Consider the following 27,434-nt stretch of genomic DNA (forward strand, 5'->3'; position numbering starts at 1 on the left):
AAATAATCCCTCCTGCCATATTTTTTTTCCACTTTTAATAATTTCCATAAAATAAATACAGTGTAAGAGGTATTTTTTAGATTTTACAATTAGAAGCTGATCAGATTATTTAAAAACAGTAAAATACTATTTACAGTCAAAATAAACATGTTAGTAAAATGAAATATTAAAAATCTACCAGGGTTTAAATTAATGGGCTTAAACATTATAACAAGTTATTGGGCGCCTTACAGCAAAAAGGTCCTTGGTTTCTATCCCAGCCTTGACCTGGAGTTGTCCTGTTCTCCACTTGCACACATGGCTTTCCTCTGGGTACTCTGCCTCCCACAGCCCAAAACCCTGCATGTCACAAAGGTCACCCGGTCTCTCTTAGGTTGGTATCCAGTTTTGTCTGTCCTGTTTCCCTCCATGTTGGACAGAAGACCTATTCAAGGTGTCCACCAACTCTTACCTGCTGCACCAGCATCTCCTGTGACCCTGCAAGGATTAACAGGTCAGACTGGAAGGATGGATATTAACTTAGATTTATGTGGTGCCTTTCAAGAGACTCAAGTACGCTTTGCTACGAGTAAAATTAAAGAGTGAGGTTTTTCAACCAGTTAAATGATGTGAGAGCTCCATAGGGTGAGTGTCGGAGTTCTGGGAGTTTCTTTCTGTTCACCTGTTTTACCTGCTACTAACCCCATCCAACCTCTAGATGGCACCAGACGCACGGTAGGAGCTGAGTCTACAGGTGTTCTCCATCAGCCTCATCAGGAGAGGAGTCCAACGTTGCCAACGGTCCAGGTACGAGCCTCCGCTACCTGTGAACGAACCTGGCTCACCCTCGGCCGTGCTCCCCTCCAAGATCATCCACCTGGTGCCACTTCCACCTCAAGTGCAGGTAAAACAGAATTACCTGGACCTTTTACTCACCCGACAGACTTTTCCATCATCTCACTTCTCCTCCCCCCCTGGCGGATCTCCTAATCACCCTCTGTAAGCAAAAAATATATCAAGATCTTACCATTGATCCCTTCTCCATACAGCGGCGAGTTACCGTTTCTCCAGCAAACAAAATGTGTCTTAATAAACTTGTTAAAACCTTTCTTGTTTTCCTGAGTGTTTTTCTGCACGTGGGTCAAAGCAGCTAGAAAAACGAGGACCGTGAGGGTACTGAGGGGTATATCCCACAGCCTAGAGGTTGAAAATAACCCCTTAACTGCGGGTCATCAGTCAAGTGTTATGTCAGTAAGGTTTAATGATTGTTGGCAGATAGTAGCTGAGTTCTGGACATACTGGAGCCAGGTTCAGGGCTTTGTTGGAAATCCTGTTCCTGTCATACAGGTTGTAGCAAAGATATAGGTCACTTTCTCTGTTACCGGGTCAGACAGTCTTAGGAATCGAGGAGTCTTAAGATGCTCCTCCGGTGGAAAGAAAACTGCCTTTGTAACAGAACTGATGTGGGTCCAGAGTGACACCCTGGTTCTGATCATCTTGGGATGGTCAGATTGGGAAACCATTACTTGATGGCTGGTTAGTTTATTTAAGGTGTCCAAACTTTTTGTCATGTGGGCCAAAATATAAAATAGGCTAAGCATGCAATATTTAGACAATATAGTCAGATTATATCTGTAGGAAAGCGATGTGTAAACCAGTGTGTTCCCATAAAACCTAAGGGTTTTCCAGGTTTGCCTTATTAAAAGAAATGCATCCAGTTTGCAAATTCTTCTGGACCCGGCTGGGAATAAAAAAAGAACTGACTCTATTCTCAGCAGTAAGAACCGGATTTGGGTCTCTCTTTGAAAACCTTTGCTGTATTTCACCAACCTTAATAAATTAAAAGCAAATTTGGGTGGACCAGTCTGTTTCTGAGTAAAGGTCAATGGTGGCGTGGCTATTAAAAGACAAAATTTGTATTGCACTTAACGTTTTCCATTCTAAGATATTATTAATAATTTTCCCTGTAATTAGAAAAAAAACTCAGCAGATGCATCCAGCACCTCTGCAGAATTTTTATTGTTCTTGCATTGAAACCAGGGGCCGCACAGAATCCGTCAACGGGCCAAAACTGGCCCCCAGAACTCCCTTTGGACCCCCCTAGTTTATTTTATGAAGGAAAATTAAACCTGTTGTCGCAGCTGTTGACCAAGTCTCTGTAACTGTTGCTATAAGGTGTGAAAACGGCTTTCTGGTCATTTTCACAAACACTCAAGAAGCTAATCAATCAGGACAGGAAGTCTTTCACCAACAACACATGGCCTTTTTATTTCTCCCAAATATTTCACAGTGAAGATCCCAAATCAGACAGATCCAAAAGAATTCTGGGAAAGAAAACAACAAAGAGAAACAAACATGGCTGGATTTTTAATACTGAACATAAACAATATGTTTAATCTGGAATACTGCAACGGCTCAGAGGGAAAACTGGAGTATAAAACATAATTTGGTCAAAGTAATCTGTAGGTAGTTATCTCATCCACGCAGCATAAAATCACATGAAACATGATCATATCTGACTGGAACTGATGTGTGAGATGTTCAGAGATGTTAACAGAACTCTTTATCTCACCCAGACTTTCACAAAATCAGAACAAACTGTGATGATCTGATCCATAAGGAACAAACGTCTCTGAATTCTGATCACATCGAACTTCTAAACCCAAACCCACTGAACACGGATCTTCAAACATGATAGAAATGTCAAAGAATACTGATAAAAGAACCCTGATAAGAGCTTCATTTCTTATCTCTGAGGCTCGTTTTAAGGCTGAAGACCTTTCTGACCCGATCCAATCAGAACCACAGATAAGGACGTCTAACAAAGAGACCTTTTAAGTTTAACACGCTTTAACAGTTTTACTCTGAAGTCAATGGATCCCATAAAACTAAAACTAAAATGAAACGTTTCTCCTGCAGGGATTTTTTACATTTATGGTAAAATTCTGCTTTAAAAACAAATATCGTCCCGTCTGATTTTATAACTGAGGAAAATAATCAGAAGAAACTTTCAGAAGGCTAAAACTGAGCTGCAGAGAAGGTTTATTCTGACTATAATACTGTTAGATGATGTCAGGCCATGATGATAAACCAATCAGGTTTCTTCCCTCCACTAACAGATTACTTTCTGAATTTGTCATCTAAGCTTTGGTCTTTTTCCTAAACGTAACTCATGACACTGAAGAGCTTCAGATCTTCTCAAACACAAAGTTTTAGTTTATAAAAGAGTTTATAATATTTGAAATGATCAGACTGGAGAGAAAATATGAAAATTGTACTCGACACATAAATTTGGTCATTCTGTTTCTCTTAATTTTGGCCCATTCCCAATTTCTGACCTCTGACCTCCACATTCCTTCACATTTTTACTTTTTTTAATGTATTTTTTGTTGTTAACATTAATTTCTCCACCCTTTGGTCCTTTCTTCAGGCATCCTCCTCCACCTCCTCTTCGAACTCGCCCTCCTCCTCGGCCGTGGCGTCCTGGTACTGCTGGTACTCGGACACCAGGTCGTTCATGTTGCTCTCGGCCTCGGTGAACTCCATCTCGTCCATGCCCTCGCCGGTGTACCAGTGCAGGAAGGCCTTGCGGCGGAACATGGCGGTGAACTGCTCGGAGATGCGCTTGAACAGCTCCTGGATGGCCGTGCTGTTGCCGATGAAGGTGACGGCCATCTTGAGGCCGCGTGGCGGGATGTCGCAAACCGCCGTCTTCACGTTGTTGGGGATCCACTCAACGAAGTAGCTACTGTTCTTGTTCTGCACGTTAAGCATCTGCTCGTCCACCTCCTTCATGGACATGCGGCCTCTGAAGACGGCGGCCACCGTCAGGTAGCGGCCGTGGCGTGGGTCGCAGGCCGCCATCATGTTCTTGGCGTCGAACACCTGCTGGGTGAGCTCGGGCACGGTCAGGGCGCGGTACTGCTGGCTGCCCCGGCTTGTCAGGGGTGCGAATCCAGGCATGAAGAAGTGGAGACGGGGGAAAGGCACCATGTTGACCGCCAGCTTCCTCAGGTCGGCGTTCAGCTGGCCGGGGAAGCGCAGGCAGGTGGTGACGCCGCTCATGGTGGCCGAGACCAGATGGTTCAGGTCTCCATAGGTGGGCGTGGTCAGCTTCAAAGTCCGGAAGCAAATGTCATAAAGCGCTTCGTTGTCGATGCAGTAGGTCTCATCTGTGTTTTCTACCAGTTGATGGACAGACAGGGTGGCGTTGTACGGCTCCACAACCGTATCAGACACCTGAGACAGAGACACGAGGACATCATGAGGACATCATGAGGACGTCATGAGGACGTCATGAGGACGTCGCGAGGACGTCACGAGGACATCATGAGGACGTCGTGAGGACATTATGAGGACATTATGAGGACATCATGAGGACGTCATGAGGACATCATGAGGACATCATGAGGACGTCATGAGGACGTCATGAGGACATCATGAGGACATCATGAGGACGTCACGAGGATGTCGTGAGGACATCATGAGGACCATTTACTCTCCAAACCCTCAGAGCCAGTTTATACTTTTTCAAAAAGACTGTTTAATAAAATGTGACCACTTAAAAAATAATAAACTGGGTTTACCGTTTGTGCAGAGCAGCAGATATGTTTAAAATAGTTTTTTACAGGCATAAAATAAGTTTGATCATTGTTATGGAAGGAATGTTTGCCCTTATAAAGGGGCAAACCCAGAAACATCTTCAAATAGAATAATGGAGAGGAAAACAAAAGGTCCATATGTCCCTTTATAGACTGAATAAGAGGAACGACATTTTATTAGCGTGTAAAAACTGCTCCGTTAAAATTTTACAGTAAGTCCAATAACACTGTGGCCAGAGTCTTTCAAATGAGACGATATCAGTCCAATAATTTCTCTTTCAGACATTTTTTATGGTCCTGCGTCTCTTCAACATCGTGAACTTCAGACAGTCTTTGTGATCAGAACACCTTCCTCCTAATTGTTCCCAGAATTCCCCAGCATTATGCTGATCTTTCAGTTTTTTGGTTTCTGTCCTGATTTGAAATGAAAAAAATAATTATATGAAAGTACATGTTTACATATCATTACTGTTTGTTTCACTGTTTACAAATAGCTTTAATCTTCTGTGTTTCTTGCTTGTGCTTGTCTAGTTAAACGCTTGTACTTTAAAGGTGTTAAATAAATAAATGAAAGATAAATAAATCTGAGCCCAGCTGAGGTTATTTACTGCAAATGAAGTCCGTTTTTTGCTGCCGTCTTCTGATTTAAGCAGCTCAGCGATGCAGCAAAGGCTGTAAGCTAACGGACCTCTGGATGGGTTTGATGTTAACCCTAAAATATTAAACACACCCTGAAGACTTAATGACTGCCTGAACTCCATCAGTGCATGTGTAACATTTCACACAAGTCAACATGACTAATGCATACTTACTTTACTCAATATTATCATTAACATTTAGAGCACAAACTGACAGGCTCATAAATAATAAGCCAATTAATTTAAAAGATTATTTTAAATCAGCAGCGTACTAAACATTGATTTTATATGATAAACTGCTGATGGAAAATAAATAATGAGACAATCAGCAAAGAGACGGAGTTTCGTGTGATAATGAGACAATCCCATTACTGTAGATTACAGGAGAGCATTTTACGTTACCTTAGGCGAGGGCACCACACTGAAGGTGTTCATGATCCGGTCGGGGTACTCCTCTCTGATCTTACTGATGAGCAGGGTCCCCATGCCAGAGCCGGTACCTCCTCCCAGGGAGTGAGTGAGCTGGAAGCCCTGGAGGCACTCGCAGTTCTCCGCCTCCTTCCTCACCACGTCCAGGACCGAATCCACCAGCTCCGCTCCCTCTGTGTAGTGTCCTTTGGCCCAGTTGTTTCCTGCGCCACTCTGACCTAACAAAGTTTTAAGATTACTGTTTTTATTAGGAAAAGCTAGATTTGTGAAAACAAACTTTAAAATGAAAGAAAATTAAAACTGACATCTGAACTGTTGTGAAGGAACCCAAAACATTTGTCAAAGTCAGTGAGCTTACGACAAACATGGAGTCATACCACCAGAACCTGGAAGGTGGAGTAAAGCAAACTCCCCGTTCCAAATTGTATTACCATTATTTATCATGATCCAAACCTGATCCCTGAACTAAACTGAAAATGGTCCTATTAACCATTATTTATTACCAAAGACAAAGTTGTCAGGTCTGAAGATTTGGCCAAAGGGTCCTGATCGGACCGAGTCCATAGTTCCTGGTTCCAGATCAACGAGGATGGCTCTAGGTACATACTTCCCACCTGCACACACAGAAACACATTGAGACACATAGAAATCTGGTTTATAATGCATGTGTGTTTGGTGTTCAGTATCTTAACAATTACAGCAGCAGTAAATGACAAAGTTCTGCAATGTTCTGCAAATGTTTAGGCTTGAAGATTTGGTGAGAAACTGTGCAGTTTAGCACAGAAGAAGACACAGACTGTCTTTACAGTCTTTATGTCTATGGTTATTTTAAATTTCATCAAACAGGTTTAGATTATTACTTTAACTAATTTAAGTAATCAAAGGAAAATATCAAAATTAGTAGAAAATAAGGCTGCCCTCATTTTTCAACAGACTAATGGAAATCTTAGATTAGAATTGCAGTCTGTCAAATCCATGTAATGTCATATATTACCACTAGATGGAGCTAAATGAACCCAGGTTGAGCTGGTTAGGAAATGAAGCAGCCTAAAGGGACTCAAGTATTATTTGATGCATAATATGCTTCTGTATATCTTCACTGAGGTTTAATTGAGATTAAATTAGAACTTTAATTTACAGAGTTGTTTTTCTTTGCATTTTAAGACCATCTGGAACACTTTATACTGCAATATTATGTTTATTTAATGCAAAATTTAACAATAAGAAAGTACTTGAACTGTAAACAGTAGGCTCAACAATATCAAACTTATTTACATTCAAATACATCTAAGAAAGTATCAGACATATTTAATGGATTTAATCTGGGTTGTGAGGCAAAGACAAAGTAGTTCTCTACAGAAATAACTTCACTTTTTTGCACAATAAAAATAAGATTTTAAGTGAAAGAGTTTCTTTGAGGGGAAAAGACTCTTATAATAAATCTCATGTGAGGACGTACTTCACATTCATAAACTATATTAATTTTCTGTAAACATACAGTACAATAATCTAGATGTCTCTGCTACATCATATTTATTATTTAGGTAAAGCTGCAGTGACCTCGTTTTTCCACAAGAGGGCCACCTCAGTTTGGACAAATAAACCCACAGAATCAGGAAGAACTCACCAGTTGCTTCGTTGTAATAAACGCTGATCCGGTCCAGCTGCAGGTCGCTGTCTCCATGATAGGTTCCTGTTGGGTCGATGCCGTGCTCGTCACTGATCACCTCCCAGAACTAAAGACAGATAAACAGTGCAGTGGAGAGCACTCAGAGATGAAGGAAAAACTACATCTGAACCATTTATTTGATTACATTCTGTTCAGTGACGTCAGTATGGTTCTTCAGTTTAGTTTGTTTGATTGAGGTTCCAAGCACAAACCAACAGCTAAGTTATCATGGAATCACATGACCCCCTCATAACAGAAACGAGTCAACTAGGAAAGTGATTCTTTGAATGCATGAAAGGCGGTTTTAGGTCAGATGCTATTTACAGCCTGAACCTTTAACTTGTGTCACTTTTATCCAATCATGTTGACGTATAAGCTGCAAACACAGCTCACAATAAAGCTGGTACTGAAATCTACAAGCCTATTTCATCCAAAGATTTGTAAAATTATAGGGAACTCTGACTTTGATCCACATGACAGCGGGAGAGAATATGACATCTTAAAAAACCTGAAACTATCTTTGATGTTAATTTACTGGTAAATTATGGACCTATCAATGTTGGCTGCAGATGATTAAATATAACAAAACAATGACATCAAAGAACAAATTGAAAACTATCCTCTGTTGCTGAGGATTTTTATAGCCTTCAGTGCTGGTCTCAGTCCACCTTTAAAGACATGCCCTCCGGTTCTGATATAGCTGATACCATGGCAGCATCAATGCTAACGTATTTACCAGTACAGAACACTGATTGGTCCTAACTAACTGACTCAACTTGTAGAAAGAAGACTTTGTCGAAGGAAATGTGGGAAATGACGGGAGTTCAATGTGACTCTGTTCTGAACTCTGTTTCGGGTTTGTTAGGAATAACCTTTATTAATATCCTCATAGCTGTTTTTCCCTTTTTATACAATAGTGAAGTAAAGTATAAGTTCTAATGTTTCCCTTTTGTTACAATAGGATAAGAAGCTCATAAACATACAGTACAAGGATAAATGGCCAAGGTTTGTCATAAATGACCTGAAGCTGGGGCACTGGAGCTAATAGTGGAGCAGCTGGTATAACTGGTTTGATTAGAAACCTACAGCAGACTTAGATTAAGGATGGACACCCGCTACTATACAACCTACCACATAGACACCACAATGGTGACACATAGTCTACTGATAATCACTGAGGGAGGAAACATCCATTGCATTGTAGTGCCAGATATAAAAACTATATGTGACCTTCTATCGAGGCTCTTCGTCATCCTCTAACAGACGGCGACGGTCCGAGACGGGAGCCTCAGCGCTGATCTCTGTAATCATTCCTCTGCCTTAATTTAGATTAAAAGAGCTAAAAGTTAGAAACTGGTTGAGAGTCGTTCCTTTAAGAGTCAGAGTTAGATAAAGTGTGTGATCGCTTCTGGGGTTCAAGTACCGGAGGAGCTCCGAGGCGTCTGACCGCCTACAGGGCGAGGTAGCTCGGACAAGTTAAAGCTGCATCTTTAGGAACCAAGACTGGTTGTTGTATTCATAGTTGGAGGGATGAGCAGAGCTTTGACGGAGGATTCGGTCCTCTCTCCATCTCTAGTGCCTGAGATGTCGTTGCCAAACTCAGATAAGAACACACACTGTCACAGCAGCTCAGCCAACTGACTTTAATCTGAACTGCAGGGTTTATTTGAGGGTGTCTTAAGAAAATAGAGTGAAATAATTAGACAAAAAAGGTTACAGTATTAGAATAATTTCAGTGTATGAAAATTAAGAAGATTTCCTTTTAGTTTTGGCTACAATCACATGTGGCTCTCTTCAAAATTCATCTTTCAGATCAGAATGAAAACAACCCAAGGGTGTTTTTATTCATTTTGGAGGCAGGAGCCTTGACCCAAAACGCTTTAACTGACATTTTTAACTCATTAAAATGACGTATAGTGTTAATGGTGAGTATGGTGAGTAATGTTTTTATGTTCTCAAAACCAGAGAAAAATTAGCAACAGTAAATGACATCCAGCTTGCTTCGGCCTTAATCTTTGCTTTAATGTATTTTGATGACGGAAGCTGACAACATATGAGGTCTGAGGGGATTTTGGTTGGATTGTGTTAGTGGGTGGATTCAGGCAGAGTTAATCCACTGTGAAACATCCATGATCTCAGCCCCACTAAGTCTGCTGTAAATACACTTGTTCAGTGATCAGAACCTCTGACTCAGGCTATATGCTGCAGCCACACCTCTTCCTGCAGCAAAGGAAACTCAGCTAAATGAACCTTTAATGGTTTTTATTTTATACTTTTATCACCCAGATTCACAAAACGTTTGGATTGTTTTTGGTGTGCAACCAAAGGACATTTTCATGCCGCCTAACAGTGTGTTTCTACAGAGGTAACTACACATGGGGCTTTTATAGGTGTCAAATTTTCTTTTTTTTAAGTTACAGTTTCAGGCTGCTTTATTAAACGACTGATGTTCTGGTAAATGGAGTTACTGACTTTGTGTCAACAGGGATTTCTGTGTGACCACCAGATTGCGGGTCCTGAATATGTGCATCTGATTAACGGCGTGGAAAGGCGGCCATTTAATGACCTCATCTGTCTTTCAGAGCAGACACTGAACCACTTGTTAGCCCCCCCCACCCTCCTGCTGCTGCATTCCTCTCCTCCATCTCAGTAAACTTCTCTCTTTTCACCCTGTTGTGTTTTGTTCCTCTTTAATGACAAACACTCACCAGCAGGCCACGACAGCAGCTGATCCTGTGAGTCTGCTCAAGTCTGGCCAAACTCCTCAATCATCCCCCCCCCCCCCATGCCTTCTGGTAATGTTTTCCCATTGTGACAATTTCCTCTGTTTACATACATAAAATCACTGAGAATTAGGAATTTTAAACCTTGTTCAAGTTCTGTTAACAACTGATTTATAATGGAGAATAAAAAATTAAATGACCATGCCTAAATTATGTTATGGTTAGATATTAATAGACTTCACTAAACCTTGTGGTACTTTAATGATCCTAATGACGATTAATGTCCAGTTATTTATTGTTTGAATGTAGGACAGATTACAGGTCCTTCTCAAAATATTAGCATATTGTGATAAAGTTCATTATTTTCCATAATGTCACGATGAAAATTTAACATTCATATATTTTAGATTCATTGCACACTAACTGAAATATTTCAGGTCTTTTATTGTCTTAATACGGATGATTTTGGCATACAGCTCATGAAAACCCAAAATTCCTATCTCACAAAATTAGCATATCATTAAAAGGGTCTCTAAACGAGCTATGAACCTAATCATCTGAATCAACGAGTTAACTCTAAACACCTGCAAAAGATTCCTGAGGCCTTTAAAACTCCCAGCCTGGTTCATCACTCAAAAACCCAATCATGGGTAAGACTGCCGACCTGACTGCTGTCCAGAAGGCCACTATTGACACCCTCAAGCAAGAGGGTAAGACACAGAAAGAAATTTCTGAACTGAATAGGCTGTTCCCAGAGTGCTGTATCAAGGCACCTCAGTGGGAAGTCTGTGGGAAGGAAAAAGTGTGGCAGAAAACGCTGCACAACGAGAAGAGGTGACCGGACCCTGAGGAAGATTGTGGAGAAGGGCCGATTCCAGACCTTGGGGGATCCTGCGGAAGCAGTGGACTGAGTCTGGAGTAGAAACATCCAGAGCCACCGTGCACAGGCGTGTGCAGGAAATGGGCTACAGGTGCCGCATTCCCCAGGTCAAGCCACTTTTGAACCAGAAACAGCAGGCAGAAGCGCCTGACCTGGGCTACAGAGAAGCAGCACTGGACTGTTGCTCAGTGGTCCAAAGTACTTTTTTCAGATGAAAGCAAATTCTGCATGTCATTCAGGAAATCAAGGTGCCAGAGTCTGGAGGAAGACTGGGGAGAAGGAAATGCCAAAATGCCAGAAGTCCAGTGTCAAGTACCCACAGTCAGTGATGGTCTGGGGTGCCGTGTCAGCTGCTGGTGTTGGTCCACTGTGTTTTATCAAGGGCAGGGTCAATGCAGCTAGCTATCAGGAGATTTTGGAGCACTTCATGCTTCCATCTGCTGAAAAGCTTTATGGAGATGAAGATTTCATTTTTCAGCACGACCTGGCACCTGCTCACAGTGCCAAAACCACTGGTAAATGGTTTACTGACCATGGTATCACTGTGCTCAATTGGTCCTGCCAACTCTCCTGACCTGAACCCCATAGATAATCTGTGGGATATTGTGAAGAGAACGTTGAGAGACTCAAGACCCAACACTCTGGATGAGCTAAAGGCCGCTATCGAAGCATCCTGGGCCTCCATAAGACCTCAGCAGTGCCACAGGCTGATTGCCTCCATGCCACGCCGCATTGAAGCAGTCATTTCTGCAAAAGGATTCCCGACCAAGTATTGAGTGCATAACTGTACATGATTATTTGAAGGTTGACGTTTTTTGTATTAAAAACACTTTTCTTTTATTGGTCGGATGAAATATGCTAATTTCGTGAGATAGGAATTTTGGGTTTTCATGAGCTGTATGCCAAAATCATCCGTATTAAGACAATAAAAGACCTGAAATATTTCAGTTATTGTGCAATGAATCTAAAATATATGAATGTTAAATTTTCATCATTACATTATGGAAAATAATGAACTTTATCACAATATGCTAATATTTTGAGAAGGACCTGTAGTTCATTAATCACTTTTATTGGGATAAATGTCTCCTGTTCCTAAGCAAGAGAGCTTGCAGTAAATTACAATAAGGTAGCTTAGTTAGCTAACTGTGTTAAATGTCTTTAAACATAAACTGAGGTTCCAATAAAATCTGAATAAGTCATATACTAAACAATTTATTTCACATTCTCCAATTCTATATAAAGTTTCAGAAACCGCTTAGACAAAAAAGTCATTTCAAAAACATAAAAAGTCTAAGTACATCAAAACAAAAGCATAAAAAAATTTTTTTTTCAACTTTTTCCTACCTTTGCACCAATCTGGTTCCCGCACTGGCCAGCCTGAATGTGCACAATTTCTCTCATGGTGAAGGTTAGTGAGTGATGGGGATGAACTACAAGGAAACTGGCGGACTGAGGTCGACCTGCGAACCGAACCGGACCGACTTGGAGAGGTGAGTGTCGACAGATGGGATTGCAACAGGCCAACTATAAGAGCTGAAAAGCACTTTTACTGAATCATCTTTTTTGATTGGCTGCTGTCGCTGGATGCCTGGTGGTGATTGGTGAAAACCTTTTTTGTAAGGGGTTTCCTTCTCATTTAAACAAGGGCTGTATAGAATGAAGCGGTTTTGTCATCACTGCCCCGTTGGAATCACTGGATCTGTTCCTTAACAGTCAGCCGGTGTATGATCCGCATAATCGATTAGCATTTCATTGATTTTGTTAGTTTAAAACATTAATTTTGTTTGGACTTAAAAAAAAAAACTTATGCAACACGGTCGAAGTGAGTGCCCGTCATTGTCACCGCTTGATCTGAATGGAGCATCCAGCGTGAACACTCCTGTTGAATTGGTCTGGAAACCCCGCCTAATAGGCGCTGCCCCCGTTGTCTCACCGGTTGATAAATGGTTACGTAGACTTTCAGGAATAGAATAGAATAGAATAGAATAGAATAGAATAGAATAGAATAGAATAGAATAGAATAGAATAGATTAGAATGCTGTAATCTCAACTTGAATAAATAAAAAAATATATCTTCATTAAACCCAGAATTGTTAAGCAGACACACCTTGACACAAACTGACAATTTCTATACTATAATGAATTAATATTAGCAAAACTAAAGAAATTGAAATAATTGTAGCACTAACAGTGAAAAAAAGATAAAAATACCGAGGCTTAGCGTATAGATACTCTTCTCATGATGCTGAAAGCTTTAGAGCACATTTCTTTTACGGAAGTGAGTTCTTCAAGCTGAAAATACTGGAGGCACTTCAAAAACTATATTTGTGTGCAAAAAATGTTCCACATTCCACATTTTTGTTTTACATAAAAAGCCCAAACTTAATAAATCTGTATTCCAGATTGAATGCTATTCACAAACTCCTTTCCAGATAGTTTTAATAATATCACATGAAAAAAATATGTCTGAGTTTTAATGTCTTTCTGGCAAACAGTCCATTCATTACTATCCAAATTAAATCATGAACTCAAATATAATCACTATTTGTTGTTTAACAATGAATGAATAATTTTAACTGGAAATGAAGGATATTTTGTACATACTTTGATGGTGTTCGCCTCAGGAAGCTGATGAGAGATTTCTTGTAATGGTTTGGTCTATTGCTGGTAGAACTTCATTTTCAGTGTTCCACCTTTTCGATTGTATTTGCTTGTTTTCTTTAATCCCTTGTGTAGAAGAAAGAGCTGATTTATTCAACTTTATTTAGTTTAATTTCTAAGCAAAATGCGTTCGTCGGGAGCAACCGTGAATAAAAAAAAAACATAAAATACACATAGAAAACAGGACTACAGGTCCTTCTCAAAATATTAGCATATTGTGATAAAGTTCATTATTTTCCATAATGTCATGATGAAAATGTAACATTCATATATTTTAGATTCATTGCACACTAACTGAAATATTTCAGGTCTTTTATTGTCTTAATACGGATGATTGTAGCATACAGCTCATGAAAACCCAAAATTCCTATCTCACAAAATTAGCATATCATTAAAAGGGTCTCTAAACGAGCTATGAACCTAATCATCTGAATCAACGAGTTAACTCTAAACACCTGCAAAAGATTCCTGAGACCTTTAAAACTTCCAGCTTGGTTCATCACTCAAAACCCCAATCATGGGTAAGACTGCCGACCTGACTGCTGTCCAGAAGGCCACTATTGACACCCTCAAGCAAGAGGGTAAGACACAGAAAGACATTTCTGAACGAATAGGCTGTTCCCAGAGTGCTGTATCAAGGCACCTCAGTGGGAAGTCTGTGGGAAGGAAAAAGTGTGGCAGAAAACGCTGCACAACGAGAAGAGGTGACCGGACCCTGAGGAAGATTGTGGAGAAGGGCCTGATTCCAGACCTTGGGGGACCTGCGGAAGCAGTGGACTGAGTCTGGAGTAGAAACATCCAGAGCCACCGTGCACAGGCGTGTGCAGGAAATGGGCTACAGGTGCCGCATTCCCCAGGTCAAGCCACTTTTGAACCAGAAACAGCAGCAGAAGCGCCTGACCTGGGCTACAGAGAAGCAGCACTGGACTGTTGCTCAGTGGTCCAAAGTACTTTTTTTGGATGAAAGCAAATTCTGCATGTCATTCAGAAATCAAGGTGCCAGAGTCTGGAGGAAGACTGGGGAGAAGGAAATGCCAAAATGCCAGAAGTCCAGTGTCAAGTACCCACAGTCAGTGATGGTCTGTGGTGCCGTGTCAGCTGCTGGTGTTGGTCCACTGTGTTTTATCAAGGGCAGGGTCAATGCAGCTAGCTATCAGGAGATTTTGGAGCACTTCATGCTTCCATCTGCTGAAAAGCTTTATGGAGATGAAGATTTCATTTTTCAGCACGACCTGGCACCTGCTCACAGTGCTAAAACCACTGGTAAATGGTTTACTGACCATGGTATCACTGTGCTCAATTGGCCTGCCAACTCTCCTGACCTGAACCCCATAGAGAATCTGTGGGATATTGTGAAGAGAACGTTGAGAGACTCAAGACCCAACACACTGGATGAGCTAAAGGCCGCTATCGAAGCATCCTGGGCCTCCATAAGACCTCAGCAGTGCCACAGGCTGATTGCCTCCATGCCACGCCGCATTGAAGCAGTCATTTCTGCCAAAGGATTCCCGACCAAGTATTGAGGGCATAACTGTACATGATTATTTGAAGGTTGACGTTTTTTGTATTAAAAACACTTTTCTTTTATTGGTCGGATGAAATATGCTAATTTTGTGAGATAGGAATTTTGGGTTTTCATGAGCTGTATGCCAAAATCATCCGTATTAAGACAATAAAAGACCTGAAATATTTTAGTTAGTGTGCAATGAATTTAAAATATATGAATGTTAAATTTTCATCATGACATTATGGAAAATAATGAACTTTATCACAATATGCTAATATTTTGAGAAGGGCCTGTAGTACAAACGTTTCACAACTCCCTCAGTGTTAGTGATTTCTTAAACATATACCTTCATTAGGAGAATCCTTTTCTACTTACTTCATGTCTTTTGTATTTGCAGTCTGGTTTTACAATTCCTTGAGGGGAATGTTTAAGAGTTGCAGGAGAAAACCATTAAGAGTTACTCTGAGAAACAGTTTGAAATAAAATTCTGTCTGGTCTGCAGTTCACAGCACAGATAAACTAAATGAGATATGTATTATTTCTGAAGGGATGCATGACTATCAGTATTCTTTACTTCAGGGTCTTTATTGGTGGCCTGCATAATGGGAAACTGGTAAACACTGCACCTCTGAACAGCAGGGGCTGTTTATTGGAAGTCAAATTGTAAAAGAACACTTCCTCATACTGAAAGGTAAGGATTTTGTGAGCAAATATGGAAATTGACAATTTATTCTACATGTATATGTGTCATGTTCTGGGTTTGTGTCAGACCAAAGTGCAGAGAAGAGCTGGGCAGCAGCATGTTAAAGGAAGACTTCATCTTTATTCTTTTGGCTGTTCTAAGGTGAAGCAAAGATGCACCAAAAACTCTACCGGAGTGAACATGAGTCGATCCAAACTTACGGGTTAGTGACGAACAGGAACCAGCAACACACAATGACACAAAACCAATTAATATACTGAGGGATAACAAAGGGCAGGTAAATCACAGAAACAGGGAACAGGTGTGACAAGGAGGCAGGGAAGCAGACGGAACAGGTGAAACAAATACAAAGACTGAGGATGGTCAAAGTAACTAATAAACAATAAACAGAAACACAGACCAAGTAAAACTATAGACAAAGATAAATAATCAAATGAAGCCTAAGAACTAGAATAAATATGAACTAAAGTAAACAGAGAAACTAGAGGGAAACATAGGAACACCAACAGCAACCTAAGAACAAACAAAGAGCCCATAAAGAGAATATGATTTACAAAAATAAAAAAACCAAACATAAACAATAACTAAAGCTAAGGAAGAGCTGGAAAGAGAACAAATACCTAACCATAAATAAACACAGAGACACAAATGAGAATCCAAGGAAGACAAATAACTATAATAATAATAATAATAATAATACACAAAGTAATAAGAAAGCAACCACAAAAGGAACTAAGAGCGAGAGGAAGAAAACAACACAAACTAGGAGGCGGTAGAGGGAGAAAAAGAACTAATAAACAAGATACAAAAACCAAAATAGAAACATCTAAGCAAAAGTTATAACACAAAGCCACAAACAAAGTCCAAAAATGTCACACCCTGACAATATGATTTATAGTGGGGCTTTGTGAGCTAATGCAAGTTTTTAAATCAGCTCCAAACTTATATTTTTACAACTACCAGAAATAGTTTTTGTGTTTCAGTGAATGGAGTAAAGCTGTGGAGCAGTCTGAATGTGGAACTAAAGCAATGACCAAACATAAAACAGTTCTAAACATTATACAAGAATATGGTCTTTATGGGATGCAATATGTAATAACTGTTGTTGTTTCATTAGTTCTATTATTATAGGTGTTATATTGCTTATAACATAAATAAGTTGATTATAATTGGAATGCTAATTGTTATTGCTGCTGTAGTTATTATACATTTCAATTAGGACCACTGCAAGATTTCTAAGACTAATATATGAGCTATGTAAGATTTCTAAACATGTATTATATGTATAATGTAGTGTGCTGATATTTATTATATGTGCTATATAAATTAGAACAGTAAGGCGCAATAATGGTGATGCATATAGAATAAGTGGGATAAAATAAGTTTATACTTCCACCCACTCCTTTTAATATATAAAACGAATCTATAATGTATACAATTTTATGTTAAACTGCTGACAAAACAAAAAATATGTATTTTTTACCCAGCCCAACAGCACAGACATTTAGGAAACGCCCCGTCAACAAGAAAGTGAATGCTGAACTATAAGTAAAACAACAAATTGAATGTGATTTTAAGTGATTTGGAGAACTCACCGTCCGTCAGATAGATGACAGTTCCCCACCAGGCCACCAGATGGCGGTGGCGCACAGAAGGATGGATGGGTGTGCTCAAGACGCTGAGCTGCAGTCCTCGCTGACTCGCTCCATCATCATCGCCTTAGATCGGAGTAAACATTTACTGCTATTAAAATACATCAGATTGAACCAAACCAAACAGATACGTACTGAGCGGTTTCATTCTGCTACACCCAAATAACATCGTTTTTTCACCGAGCGGTAGGTGTGTTCTTATATTTGCGTCGTTTATCGGTTATATCGGATAGAAGAAAAAAAAAGATAGAGATGCAGTTAACGGATAAACAGCATGTTAGCTGCAGGTTGCGTTAACAAATAGTTACATTTGTTAAATTGTTTGCTTTTTAATGCTCTGTGGCTGTAATGTGAGGAGCACCTTTTTTTTTCTTTTTGCGCTCTTTTCTGGTTCAACTGCGCAATATTTGCGTAAATTAAATTTGATCCCTATTAGTCTGCTCCTCCTCCCACCACAGCTCCTTCCTGCAGGATGCAGACAACATAATCAATAAATCATTCCTTTATTATTCCTTTATTATTGCACAAATATAAGCAAAAACAACATCTGAGGCTGACGTGGTGACATTTTACTTTGACATATTTAAAGAAAGGTAGTTTGATTTAAATTATTTTTATTCAACATATGTTTTATTATTCGTTTTTTAGTCAGTAAAAGGATCAGCAAACATGTTCTACACCTGTGGTCCCAACGAAGCCATGGTGGTTTCAGGTAACAAGCCCATCTGTGTCTACATGAATATCCATTAGGTCTCCAAGAGATTCAGTTGTTAATAGTTCTCTACAGGGTAAATCTGATTGTTTATTTTGCATATTTGACTAAAAGGTGCTGTATTTATGAAAGTACAAATATTAGAGAACACGATGAATGATAAATGTGTGGGAAAATGAACTTGTTGGTAAATAATCATATCTATGAATTTGTTCATATCTGACTCTGGTTCCTCTCAGGCTTCTGTCGTTCCCCTCCGGTGATGATCGCTGGAGGTCGAGTGTTTGTCTTCCCGTGCTTTCAGCAGCTTCAGAGGTAGAAAAACAACTCAGCTTTTATTAACCTTGATCATGGTACTTCGTCTTTAATTCTCGTTAAACATAAATACATCTGATTTCACACAGCATTGGAATAAAACACATAATTAACTAGGTTCTTAAATATACTTTTGATCATTTGAAATCAAAATTTCGAAGTGGAAATTCTTTATTGTAAGTAGTACTTTTAGGCATGGTTTGTCTTTATTCATTCATTCACACATCTATACCGCTTATCTTTATTCATGTAATTATGAATACATAATCTCTATTTGAACTGTTCTGTATCAGTGTACATTCAGCTCCTGTTTATTTATCTCAGTTAATGTAATCAGAAAGTTAATTTTACGTTTTCTGTGGCAGCTGGTTTTCATCTCCTGCTGCCGAGTGTCTGTAGCCACGCATGACAGAAATAAACCGGAAATAAACTACATTATTGGGCTTCATTAGAGCCACTTTCCGTCCATCAGTGTTCTCCTCTACATTCTGTCTGCTCCTCCAGGATTTCTCTGAACACTCTGACTCTGAATGTGAAGAGCGATAAGGTCTACACCCGCCATGGGGTGCCCATCTCCGTTACTGGGATCGCTCAGGTCAGTCAAGGAGTTTCAGACAGCACGATGTAGTGTTGATAAAAACAATGTGTTTGTTTCCTCTCCCTTTGTTTCCCTGTGCGATAAAATGACAACCAGCATTTTTTAATATCGCCTGATTACTGGGGTCTGAGGAAGTCATGTTGTGCCGGTGTGTGGTCGGGTACTCCCACTGCAGACTGGCGGCTCTCCCGCCGTACTTTGACAGTTTGGAAAATGTCCAACATGTCTAAAAAGGCTGCACAAAATTGTTAATATCATAATTTTCCCACTGATATTTGTGTCGTGTATTGACATAAACAGCTTAGGTCGGGGAAGCTTATTATTTTTCAAAATCAAGAACATAAACATAGAATCTCAATTTCAGTTCTCACGGTTCCTTAGTGCATCAGCTGGGAATGTTTTGTTTGGCCTTGTTGACCTTTCGGTCATGATTCCACACCCATCTGAGGCTCCGCCCCCAGGACCCAAACCAGGGCAGGAAGTTTAAAACTGGACAAAAATAATTGTTCTAAAAGTGTAAAAAAAAAAAAAAAAGGATCTGTAAAATTGTTTAGATTTTTTTTTCAAAATCTTTTTCAATTGTTTTTTTCAGTTTTAATATTTTTTTCCACACGAAATTTACAGACCCAATTTAGCTCCATAGTTTTATAGCGTATATAAAAAGATATTACCATAGTTTCTGCTTGGGTTATCTTCGTTGCATTTAGAGAAAATATACAGAAATCACTAAACTGAAAGTTTTTACTGGTAGAAGATTAATCAGCGATTATTGTTTCCTGGTATAAAAGGAACATTTACCAAAGACTTTGGTATAAATGCTGCATTTAGTGACACATCAGAGGATCCTACCTGTTGGATTGTCGTCTTCTGAACGTTAGATTAAAGAACTTTTCTACAAACAGCTAATTTCACTAATGACTGAATCATTCCAGCAGACATAGACCACGTCAGTTTCAGAATAGCAGGTATGTTCATAATCATGAGCCTGATGTTTCAGGATGGGACAGCACACATGAATCTATTTATGTGGCCAAAGAACTAGGCATTGGTCATCACCTGGAAAGCTGTTCTAGATTTCATTCCAGAATTTATTTCAATTCAGTAATTTAATCCTGATCCTGACAGGAAAGGAGATGTTGGAGGAACACTCATGTACGTCTCCTCAAAGAGTTGTTGTAGATGCTGATGGCTGTGGGCGGAAAGCATCTGAAGAAACCTCTGACTAAAAACACCCTGCAGTTGTATGACAGTCTGATGAAGAGGATGCTCAGGGTTGTCCATAATGTTCTTCATTTTATGAAGAATCCTTTGTACAATCATCTCCAGAGGTTCCAGGACGGAACCAGTCTTCTTTGTCAACATCTTCAACTTCTTTAGGTCAGTTGTTGTAGTGCTGCTCCTAAAACAGATGATGGCAGAAGAGATCACACTCTCCACAACAGACTTATAGAAGATTTGCAGCATCTTGCTGGAAACACTGAATGACCTTCCTCAAGAAGTACAGTCTGCTCTGTCCCTTCTTGTAGACGGCTTCACAGTCGCATCTCCACTCCAGTCTGTTGTCCAGGTGAACACCGAGGTATTTATATTCCTCCACCACCTCCACCTCTTCTCCCTTGATGGAAAAAGTGTTTGATCTATTTCTGTTTTTCTTGAGATCTCCAGTCATCTCCTTTGTTTTATTTACATTCAAGGTGAGATGATTGTTTCCACACCATGCCACAAAGCGGTCCACCACCTTCCTGTACTCAGCTTCTTGTCCATCTCTGATCCACCAAACGACTGCAGAATCATCCGAGTATTTCTGCAGATGACAGGAGTCTGTCTTGTACTGGACGTCTAAAGGTGTGCAGTGTGAAAAGGAATGGTCAAAGTACAGTGCCCTGTGGTGCTCCTGTGCTGCTGGCTACCCTGTTAGATACATGATCCTTCAGTCTCACTAACTGTGGTCTGTTTGTCAGGTAGTCGTTGATCAAGGAGATTGTTGAGGCCTCCACCTGAGTCTTCTGGAGTTTCTGACAAAGTAAAACAGGCTCAAATGTGTTAATTTTACTGAGAAAAACATAGAAACCAGCCATCAGTCAGTCCATCAACACCTGGTAAGGTTTGTGTTTCTTCAGCACTTGGGGACAACAATGATGATGATGATGATGATAACATCCACAACCAGTAATCAATGAGTCAAAACCTGTCACAGGGCATAGCTGGAGGTGACCATCAGACCAGCGTTTGACACTTAGTAGAAGTTGTGATAGGAATGTAATTGTTGCACATCTCCATCATGGAGCCTGCTGAGCATCTTGATCCATACCATAATGATGATGAATCTCACTGGCATAACTCAGCGTGTGTTTAAAGATCCAGTTCCTGCAGTAAAAGCCATGCCACTGTTTCCTGCAGATGAAGATCCAGGGTCAGAACAAGCAGATGCTGGCTGCAGCCTGTCAGATGTTCATGGGAAAGTCTGAGGGTCAAATCGCTCAGATCGCCCTGGAGACGCTGGAGGGACACCAGCGGGCCATCATTGCCCACCTGACTGTAGAGGTCCAGTAAAATTAGCTTTGTAATACAATACAGTTATTGTAAAAAGGGTTTTAATCATCTTAGATAACATCTGTTGCTTTTAGGAAATCTACAAGGACAGGAAGAAGTTCTCAGAGCAGGTTTTTAAGGTGGCTTCCTCTGATCTGGTCAACATGGGCATCAGCGTGGTCAGCTACACTCTGAAGGACGTCCATGATGATCAGGTTTCTATCTTCTGTTACATATAGAAAAAGATTTTAGAAGGAATCAGAAGAAGTTCATATCTAAGCTGTGTTTACGTCCTGGTGTTGGTCCACAGGATTATCTGCACTCACTGGGAAAAGCTCGAACAGCCCAGGTCCAGAAGGACGCTCGCATTGGAGAGGCTCAGAACAAGAGAGATGCGGTGATGAGGGTGAGACGTTACTGCAAACCTCCTACATCATCCTTGCTGAGAAGCGTTTATTATAATAGAAGATAAGAAATGTATTCTCCATTCTGACTTTGTTCTGGTCAACTTGTTTTTAAAGTACTGTTTATATGTTGGTCCATTATTTCTCCCCTACTGTTTAGACATACATTTTGCCCAGCTCTTCCTCCCGCTGACCTTTCCCATCCTCTTCATTTGTCCACTCCGCTCCTCGTCTCCCTGCAGGAGGCTCATGCTTTGCAGGAAAAAATCTCAGCTCAGTACAAGAACGAGATCGACATGGCAAAGGCCCAACGAGACTACGAGCTGAAGAAGGCGGCCTACGACATTGAAGTGAACACCAAGAAGGCAGAGTCAGAGATGGCCTATCAGCTACAGGTCCACAGGAGATTTGGTTTTCATTCAAACAGTTGGAACGGTTTATTGCTTATGGATGGATAGAATCATGCTTGTTGTGTTTCCTCTTTCCAGGTTGCGAAGACAAAGCAGCGCATTGAGGATGAGAAGATGCAGGTCCAGGTGGTGGAGCGCTCACAGCAGATCATGCTGCAGGAGCAGGAAATCACCCGCAAGGAGAAGGAGCTGGAGGCTAAGGTGAAGAAACCTGCCGAGGCTGAGCGGTACCGCCTGGAAAAACTGGCTGAGGCTCAGCGGTGAGTTGGAGTTTTATTCTGACAGACCCCTCAGGTGGAGAGAAATGGGCTTTAGATGTGTTTTTTTTTTATTAATTCTATACTGATAAAAGAAATAAAAACTACTTTATTTTTTCAAGATTGTTCAGTATTTTTTTGTTATTCATATGACGGCAACAACCTTTTGACATATTTATTGTTTGAAAGACCCCACAGAGAGCCATATGTTGTGATTGAGTGGCTGTTAAACTGGTTTCCTCTAACTGGTTATAATACAGGATCTCTGAACTGGCCTCTCTGACCATCTGTTTATTGTGTATCTGCAGTATGAAGATGATCATGGAGGCAGAGGCTGAAGCTGAGTCGATCAGGGTGAGTCACAGATCACCACTCAGGAATGTAAAGGTGCAGATCCTTATCAGATGAATATCCACAGAGTCTCCTCTTTCCTTTCCAAGCAATGTTCTAGAACCTGAGGCGCCACCTGAAAAACAAAAGTCCAGTTCTGGATCCTGTGTTTGGTTTGTCCAGTCAAAGCTACTGTTGAAATCTGCAAGGGCCTTTCAGCTTTCAGAAGGGGACTAAAATGAGTTGTTAGAAGAAACACGGCAATGAATGTGCAGTAATTAATTTATTCCCATAGAACATTAATAATATTTTAACCCATTTAACATCTACAGAGAAATCGTTTTGACACGGGCACTAACTGACTATATGTCAGCTAAGCTTGCTTCTTGTTGCTGATGTGAGAACAAATGGATAAACAGTCTGGATTTAAACTTGGCAGCTTTTTGTTTGCACTAATCAGCTTTAAAATATATGCATCCACTAATGATCCCTTTTTCTTCCAGATCTTTATGATGATTATGTTTTCTGGTAACTTCCATACCAGTAAGCCTTTCCCGTTGACCTGTTCAGATTAAAGGTGAGGCTGAGGCGTTCGCGGTCGAGGCAAAGGGTCGCGCTGAAGCAGAGCAGATGGCGAAGAAGGCCGAGGCCTTCAGGGAGTACAAGGACGGAGCCATGGTGGACATGCTGCTGGAGAAACTGCCTCTGGTGAGACACATTTCTCTGCTGGCAAACACGTTTACACTCCTTCTGTGGTTTTCATCTAAATACATCTTGGATTGCTGATGTGCAATTATGTTCTCTCTGTCTTATTTAATGTTTTTGGACCAGTGATTCCCAAAGTAAGGGGTTACTGGAGGTCACACATCAACAAATGTGGTTTCTTGAGATGTTCTTTAGAAATTAAGCTAAATAACTTTGTTTTTTTTTATTATTTTAAATATACAAACAACAAATGATTGTGGAAAGCATATTTATGCTATAAAGAGATAAAACAACAACCTACAAATCAATTAGAACAGAATATTGGGTGATAATGCTCTTTGGGTTGTCGTGGTACTCCTGTTTAATTGATACTGGATAAATCATTTTATACTCAACCGATATTCAGGGTCAATAATTTCTTCCTTTTTTATTTTGAGGGTTAGAAGTTTGAAAAGTTTTAGGACTTCTGCCTTGGATTGTTTTAGATGGCGTTTAGTTTAAGATGTTGTGCTGTCTGTCCCCCACCAGATGGCGGAAGAGATCAGCAGGCCTCTGTGTGAAGCCAACAAAGTGACCATGGTGTCCAGTGGAGGAGGAGACATAGGTGCAGCCAAACTGTCAGGAGAGGTGCTGAACATCATGACTCGCCTCCCAGAAGCAGTGGAGAAACTGACCGGAATCAACATCTCTCAGGTAACTCATTCACCTGGAAGCTTTTTCTTCTGTGTTTTGCTGTAGCTTCACGAAGGTCGTACAGGTTTTCACCCCATTATATTTCTCTTCTCCTTCTTCCAGGTGTCTTCTCGGACAGGCAGACGGGAATCAAACCAATGAGCTTGCTGCCAGATCTGTTCTCGGTCTGTCTGGATTCCCTGCATCATAATGTCTGCTTCCTTACCTCCCATCCTCCGTGTATCCGTTCCCTTAACTGGTTTTTGTGTTTTTCACATTTAATCTGGTGACTAATGCCGTGCTTTATCTGAGTTCAATAATTAAACTCCGGTGACATGTATAGCTGTTATCTGTGGTTTATGTGGCATATAGTACACACATACAGCACTGTGCAAAAGTCTTGAAGTACCCTTTACTTTATATTTTGCTTCCAAGGAGCCAGGCCTTTTTGTAGACTTTGAAGTTGTTTTTAGCAATAGAAATGACTTTATTTAGTATTGTTTTAAAGATTTAAAATATTTAAGGCTGGAAAACTGTTATCCACCCCCCATAAGCACTAAACAAATGAAAATGCTTTATGTGTTTAGCAAAATGATGCCGTGTTCAAACTGCCTACATCTGTTGTCTTATATAATCAGATCAAACACTAGTTTATCCCATCGGTTTTAAAGGCCAGGATGAATTATTGGTCAGAATTAAATAACCTAGAAAAGAAAAAGCATTCATCTCAAAATTTTTAACAGTGAACAAAAAAAAAAAAAACATTTTAAAAAACCTTCAGAAACTCTGAAGAAGACGATGATGAAGTCTATTTCCTCCTAAATTAAACCTAAGGAAATGAAGGGCTTCTCAGACTTTTGCACAGCACTGTATTTACCTCTTTAATTTCACATAAATATTTTATAGTGCTTCTAATTATAAAGTTACATTGAGATATGCAACCCTCTTTTGTCTTCAGTCAGACACTACTTACTGTAATAGAGGCAGAATTCGATTTTATGGATCTTATCCGTTTCATTGATCTTCTCCCTGAGAGATTTTAAACATACTCATAGATCATCAAATTTCATTTTTAATGATTTCTGTATGTTTCTGTCATTTTTTACCCCGCTGTATGTGCTTTCATACCACGTCTCCGTCAGTGTTTACCTGTAACATCTCCTTTGACACGGCCAGTGTCCGCCGCCTTGCTGACAAACCTCAAGTGCATCTTAGCGTCAACGTCTGACAGGAAAACATCATTCCCGAAAGCCACTAACACTTTTCAAAACCTGTTTCTGACAGAATATATAACAATGTATTTTTTTAAAAGCATGAATGATTGGAAAATGACAGGTATGGCTAACAGACTTTATGTAATGCAAACACATTTTCTGCAAGATATTTCCCGTCACCAGGTACTTAAGCAGCACTTTAATGTCCTTTAATGTGGATTTTATTAGATACCTACACTTCTAAAAATCAAACATAAACAATTGCAATTTATATGGTTTAGACTCAATGAGTTTGGTTTAGCAGGAGAGAAATGTATAATTTAATTAAACTTTAAAAATTTTTACTCACCAATAAATATTTAATCTAGGCCTAACAGGAGGAACTTCTAGTTCAGCTTCCCTTTAGGATTTTTTGGCAAAGTTATCTAGCAGCTTTTAGACAGGTGGATCCTGCAAAACTCAAGGTACATTGAAGAAAAATATGACACTGCAGAAGTTAAGAAAACGGTGTGAGATTTCTAAAATTAACTCTGTTTGAAATCAGCAGAGAAATGAAGCTCAAACTCTGAACTATAAGAAGATAAAAATGGTAAATCAGGCCCTGATGTGATGTGACTTAACGAAAATTTATGTTTTATGATCGGTTATGAGAGACTATGGTTCTTTTAAGGTTTCTGTAACATGCACGATGTCTAGTAGTTTTCCAAACATCTCTATGTATGAAATTTAAAATATCTTATTGTTTTAATACATCTTCACCTAGAAAACGATGTTTACTCTGAAACATCACTTTAGTCACTACAAAATATCCCAATATGCCTTAAATCATAAACCTATCTCGCTGTCGGCCTCTACCTCAAGTATTGGACCTGTTGCATGAAATACTTCATTTGTTTAAGGATAGGTGTGTGTTTCAGTGCATCACAGGTGAGTTTCTCTAAGTGAAAATATTTAGCTCTGTTTATTTTACAGTATTTATTTGTATTTGTGTTGTGAATATCGGCCCCTCTAATCCTGCTGCTGCTTTAGTTATGTGTGAACTCTGCACAGCCGGTTTCACCGCAGCCAAACATACTGAAATGGCTTTTCATCTGTGTATGTTATTCATCTGAAGACAGCCACTGTTGTTTTAATGCATGCATCCGCACCTATTACACTTGAATTGTATTGCACTGTATATTCTTAGAAGCAGTGTATGTTTATAGCCAGGACACAGCGGGCGGGGAGTTACCAAAGTTGGCTAAAAATGTTCATCTGTAGTGTTCAGAATTAAATCACATGGAACATGTAGATTAAATGTACTTTATGCAGAATATATTTGATACAGTGTCCATGTAGCATTGTCCGTTTCACATATTAACTTTGGATAACTACTAACCTTAACAAAGATAAGCTCTATTTGTGATGATAAATGTATTAAATCTATAGAGTTTATTGAAGTTCTTTCTTGTATATGAATCTCTGGCAGATTGGATAGTCACTCCTTGGTAAATAATATTACTGTCAGAGCATTTCTGGTGTTTTGTGTTTTATTAAATGCACCATCCTGCATCTAATATGCTTAATAAATTTCAAATGGAAACCAATCAAGTCTCTGCAGTTAATTAAACCATTTAATATATAAGTATGGTTCTATTGTGCAATATTTTCTATTTATTAGTCTGATTTGTGCATGTTTTAATGCTGTTGTTTCATTTTCTTGGTTTTATTTTTCATGAGCTTTTGTGTATTTGAATTATCTGCATTCCTTTTTTCCACATTAAACTCCATAACTCTTTAAATCTCAAATACTGTGATTAATTTCATTCAAGCAAATAAATGTTCCGATACTAACATCACT

The 27,434-nt window shown here is 39.7% G+C and overlaps 2 protein-coding genes across 3 annotated transcripts; one reads left to right on the forward strand and one right to left on the reverse strand.

Annotated features, from left to right (window-relative positions):
- Positions 1-2,221: 2,221 nt before the first annotated feature.
- LOC124879392 (tubulin beta chain-like) lies at positions 2,222-12,443 on the reverse strand. Its single transcript, XM_047383937.1, has 5 exons — positions 12,267-12,443; positions 7,275-7,383; positions 6,151-6,261; positions 5,621-5,865; positions 2,222-4,218 (listed from the first exon to the last, which is right to left on the reverse strand). The coding sequence occupies exons 1-5, from the start codon at positions 12,321-12,323 to the stop codon at positions 3,406-3,408; spliced, it is 1,335 nt and encodes a 444-aa protein (XP_047239893.1). The 5' UTR covers positions 12,324-12,443; the 3' UTR covers positions 2,222-3,405.
- A 5,017-nt stretch (positions 12,444-17,460) lies between these two features.
- flot1a (flotillin 1a) lies at positions 17,461-27,180 on the forward strand. 2 transcript variants are annotated; one of them, XM_047384389.1, is made up of 13 exons: positions 17,461-17,635; positions 18,094-18,157; positions 18,397-18,472; positions 18,977-19,067; positions 21,471-21,614; positions 21,698-21,817; positions 21,913-22,008; positions 22,249-22,401; positions 22,495-22,676; positions 22,982-23,027; positions 23,574-23,711; positions 24,237-24,401; positions 24,504-27,180. In XM_047384389.1, the coding sequence occupies exons 2-13, from the start codon at positions 18,115-18,117 to the stop codon at positions 24,540-24,542; spliced, it is 1,293 nt and encodes a 430-aa protein (XP_047240345.1). In that variant the 5' UTR covers positions 17,461-17,635; positions 18,094-18,114; the 3' UTR covers positions 24,543-27,180. The 2 variants fall into 2 exon arrangements, with proteins under 2 accessions (XP_047240345.1, XP_047240344.1); XM_047384388.1 differs by having other exon boundaries at positions 17,461-17,631.
- The last annotated feature ends 254 nt before the right edge of the window (positions 27,181-27,434 follow it).

Source organism: Girardinichthys multiradiatus, chromosome 13 (assembly GCF_021462225.1).
Source record: "Girardinichthys multiradiatus isolate DD_20200921_A chromosome 13, DD_fGirMul_XY1, whole genome shotgun sequence".
NCBI lineage: Eukaryota > Metazoa > Chordata > Actinopteri > Cyprinodontiformes > Goodeidae > Girardinichthys > Girardinichthys multiradiatus.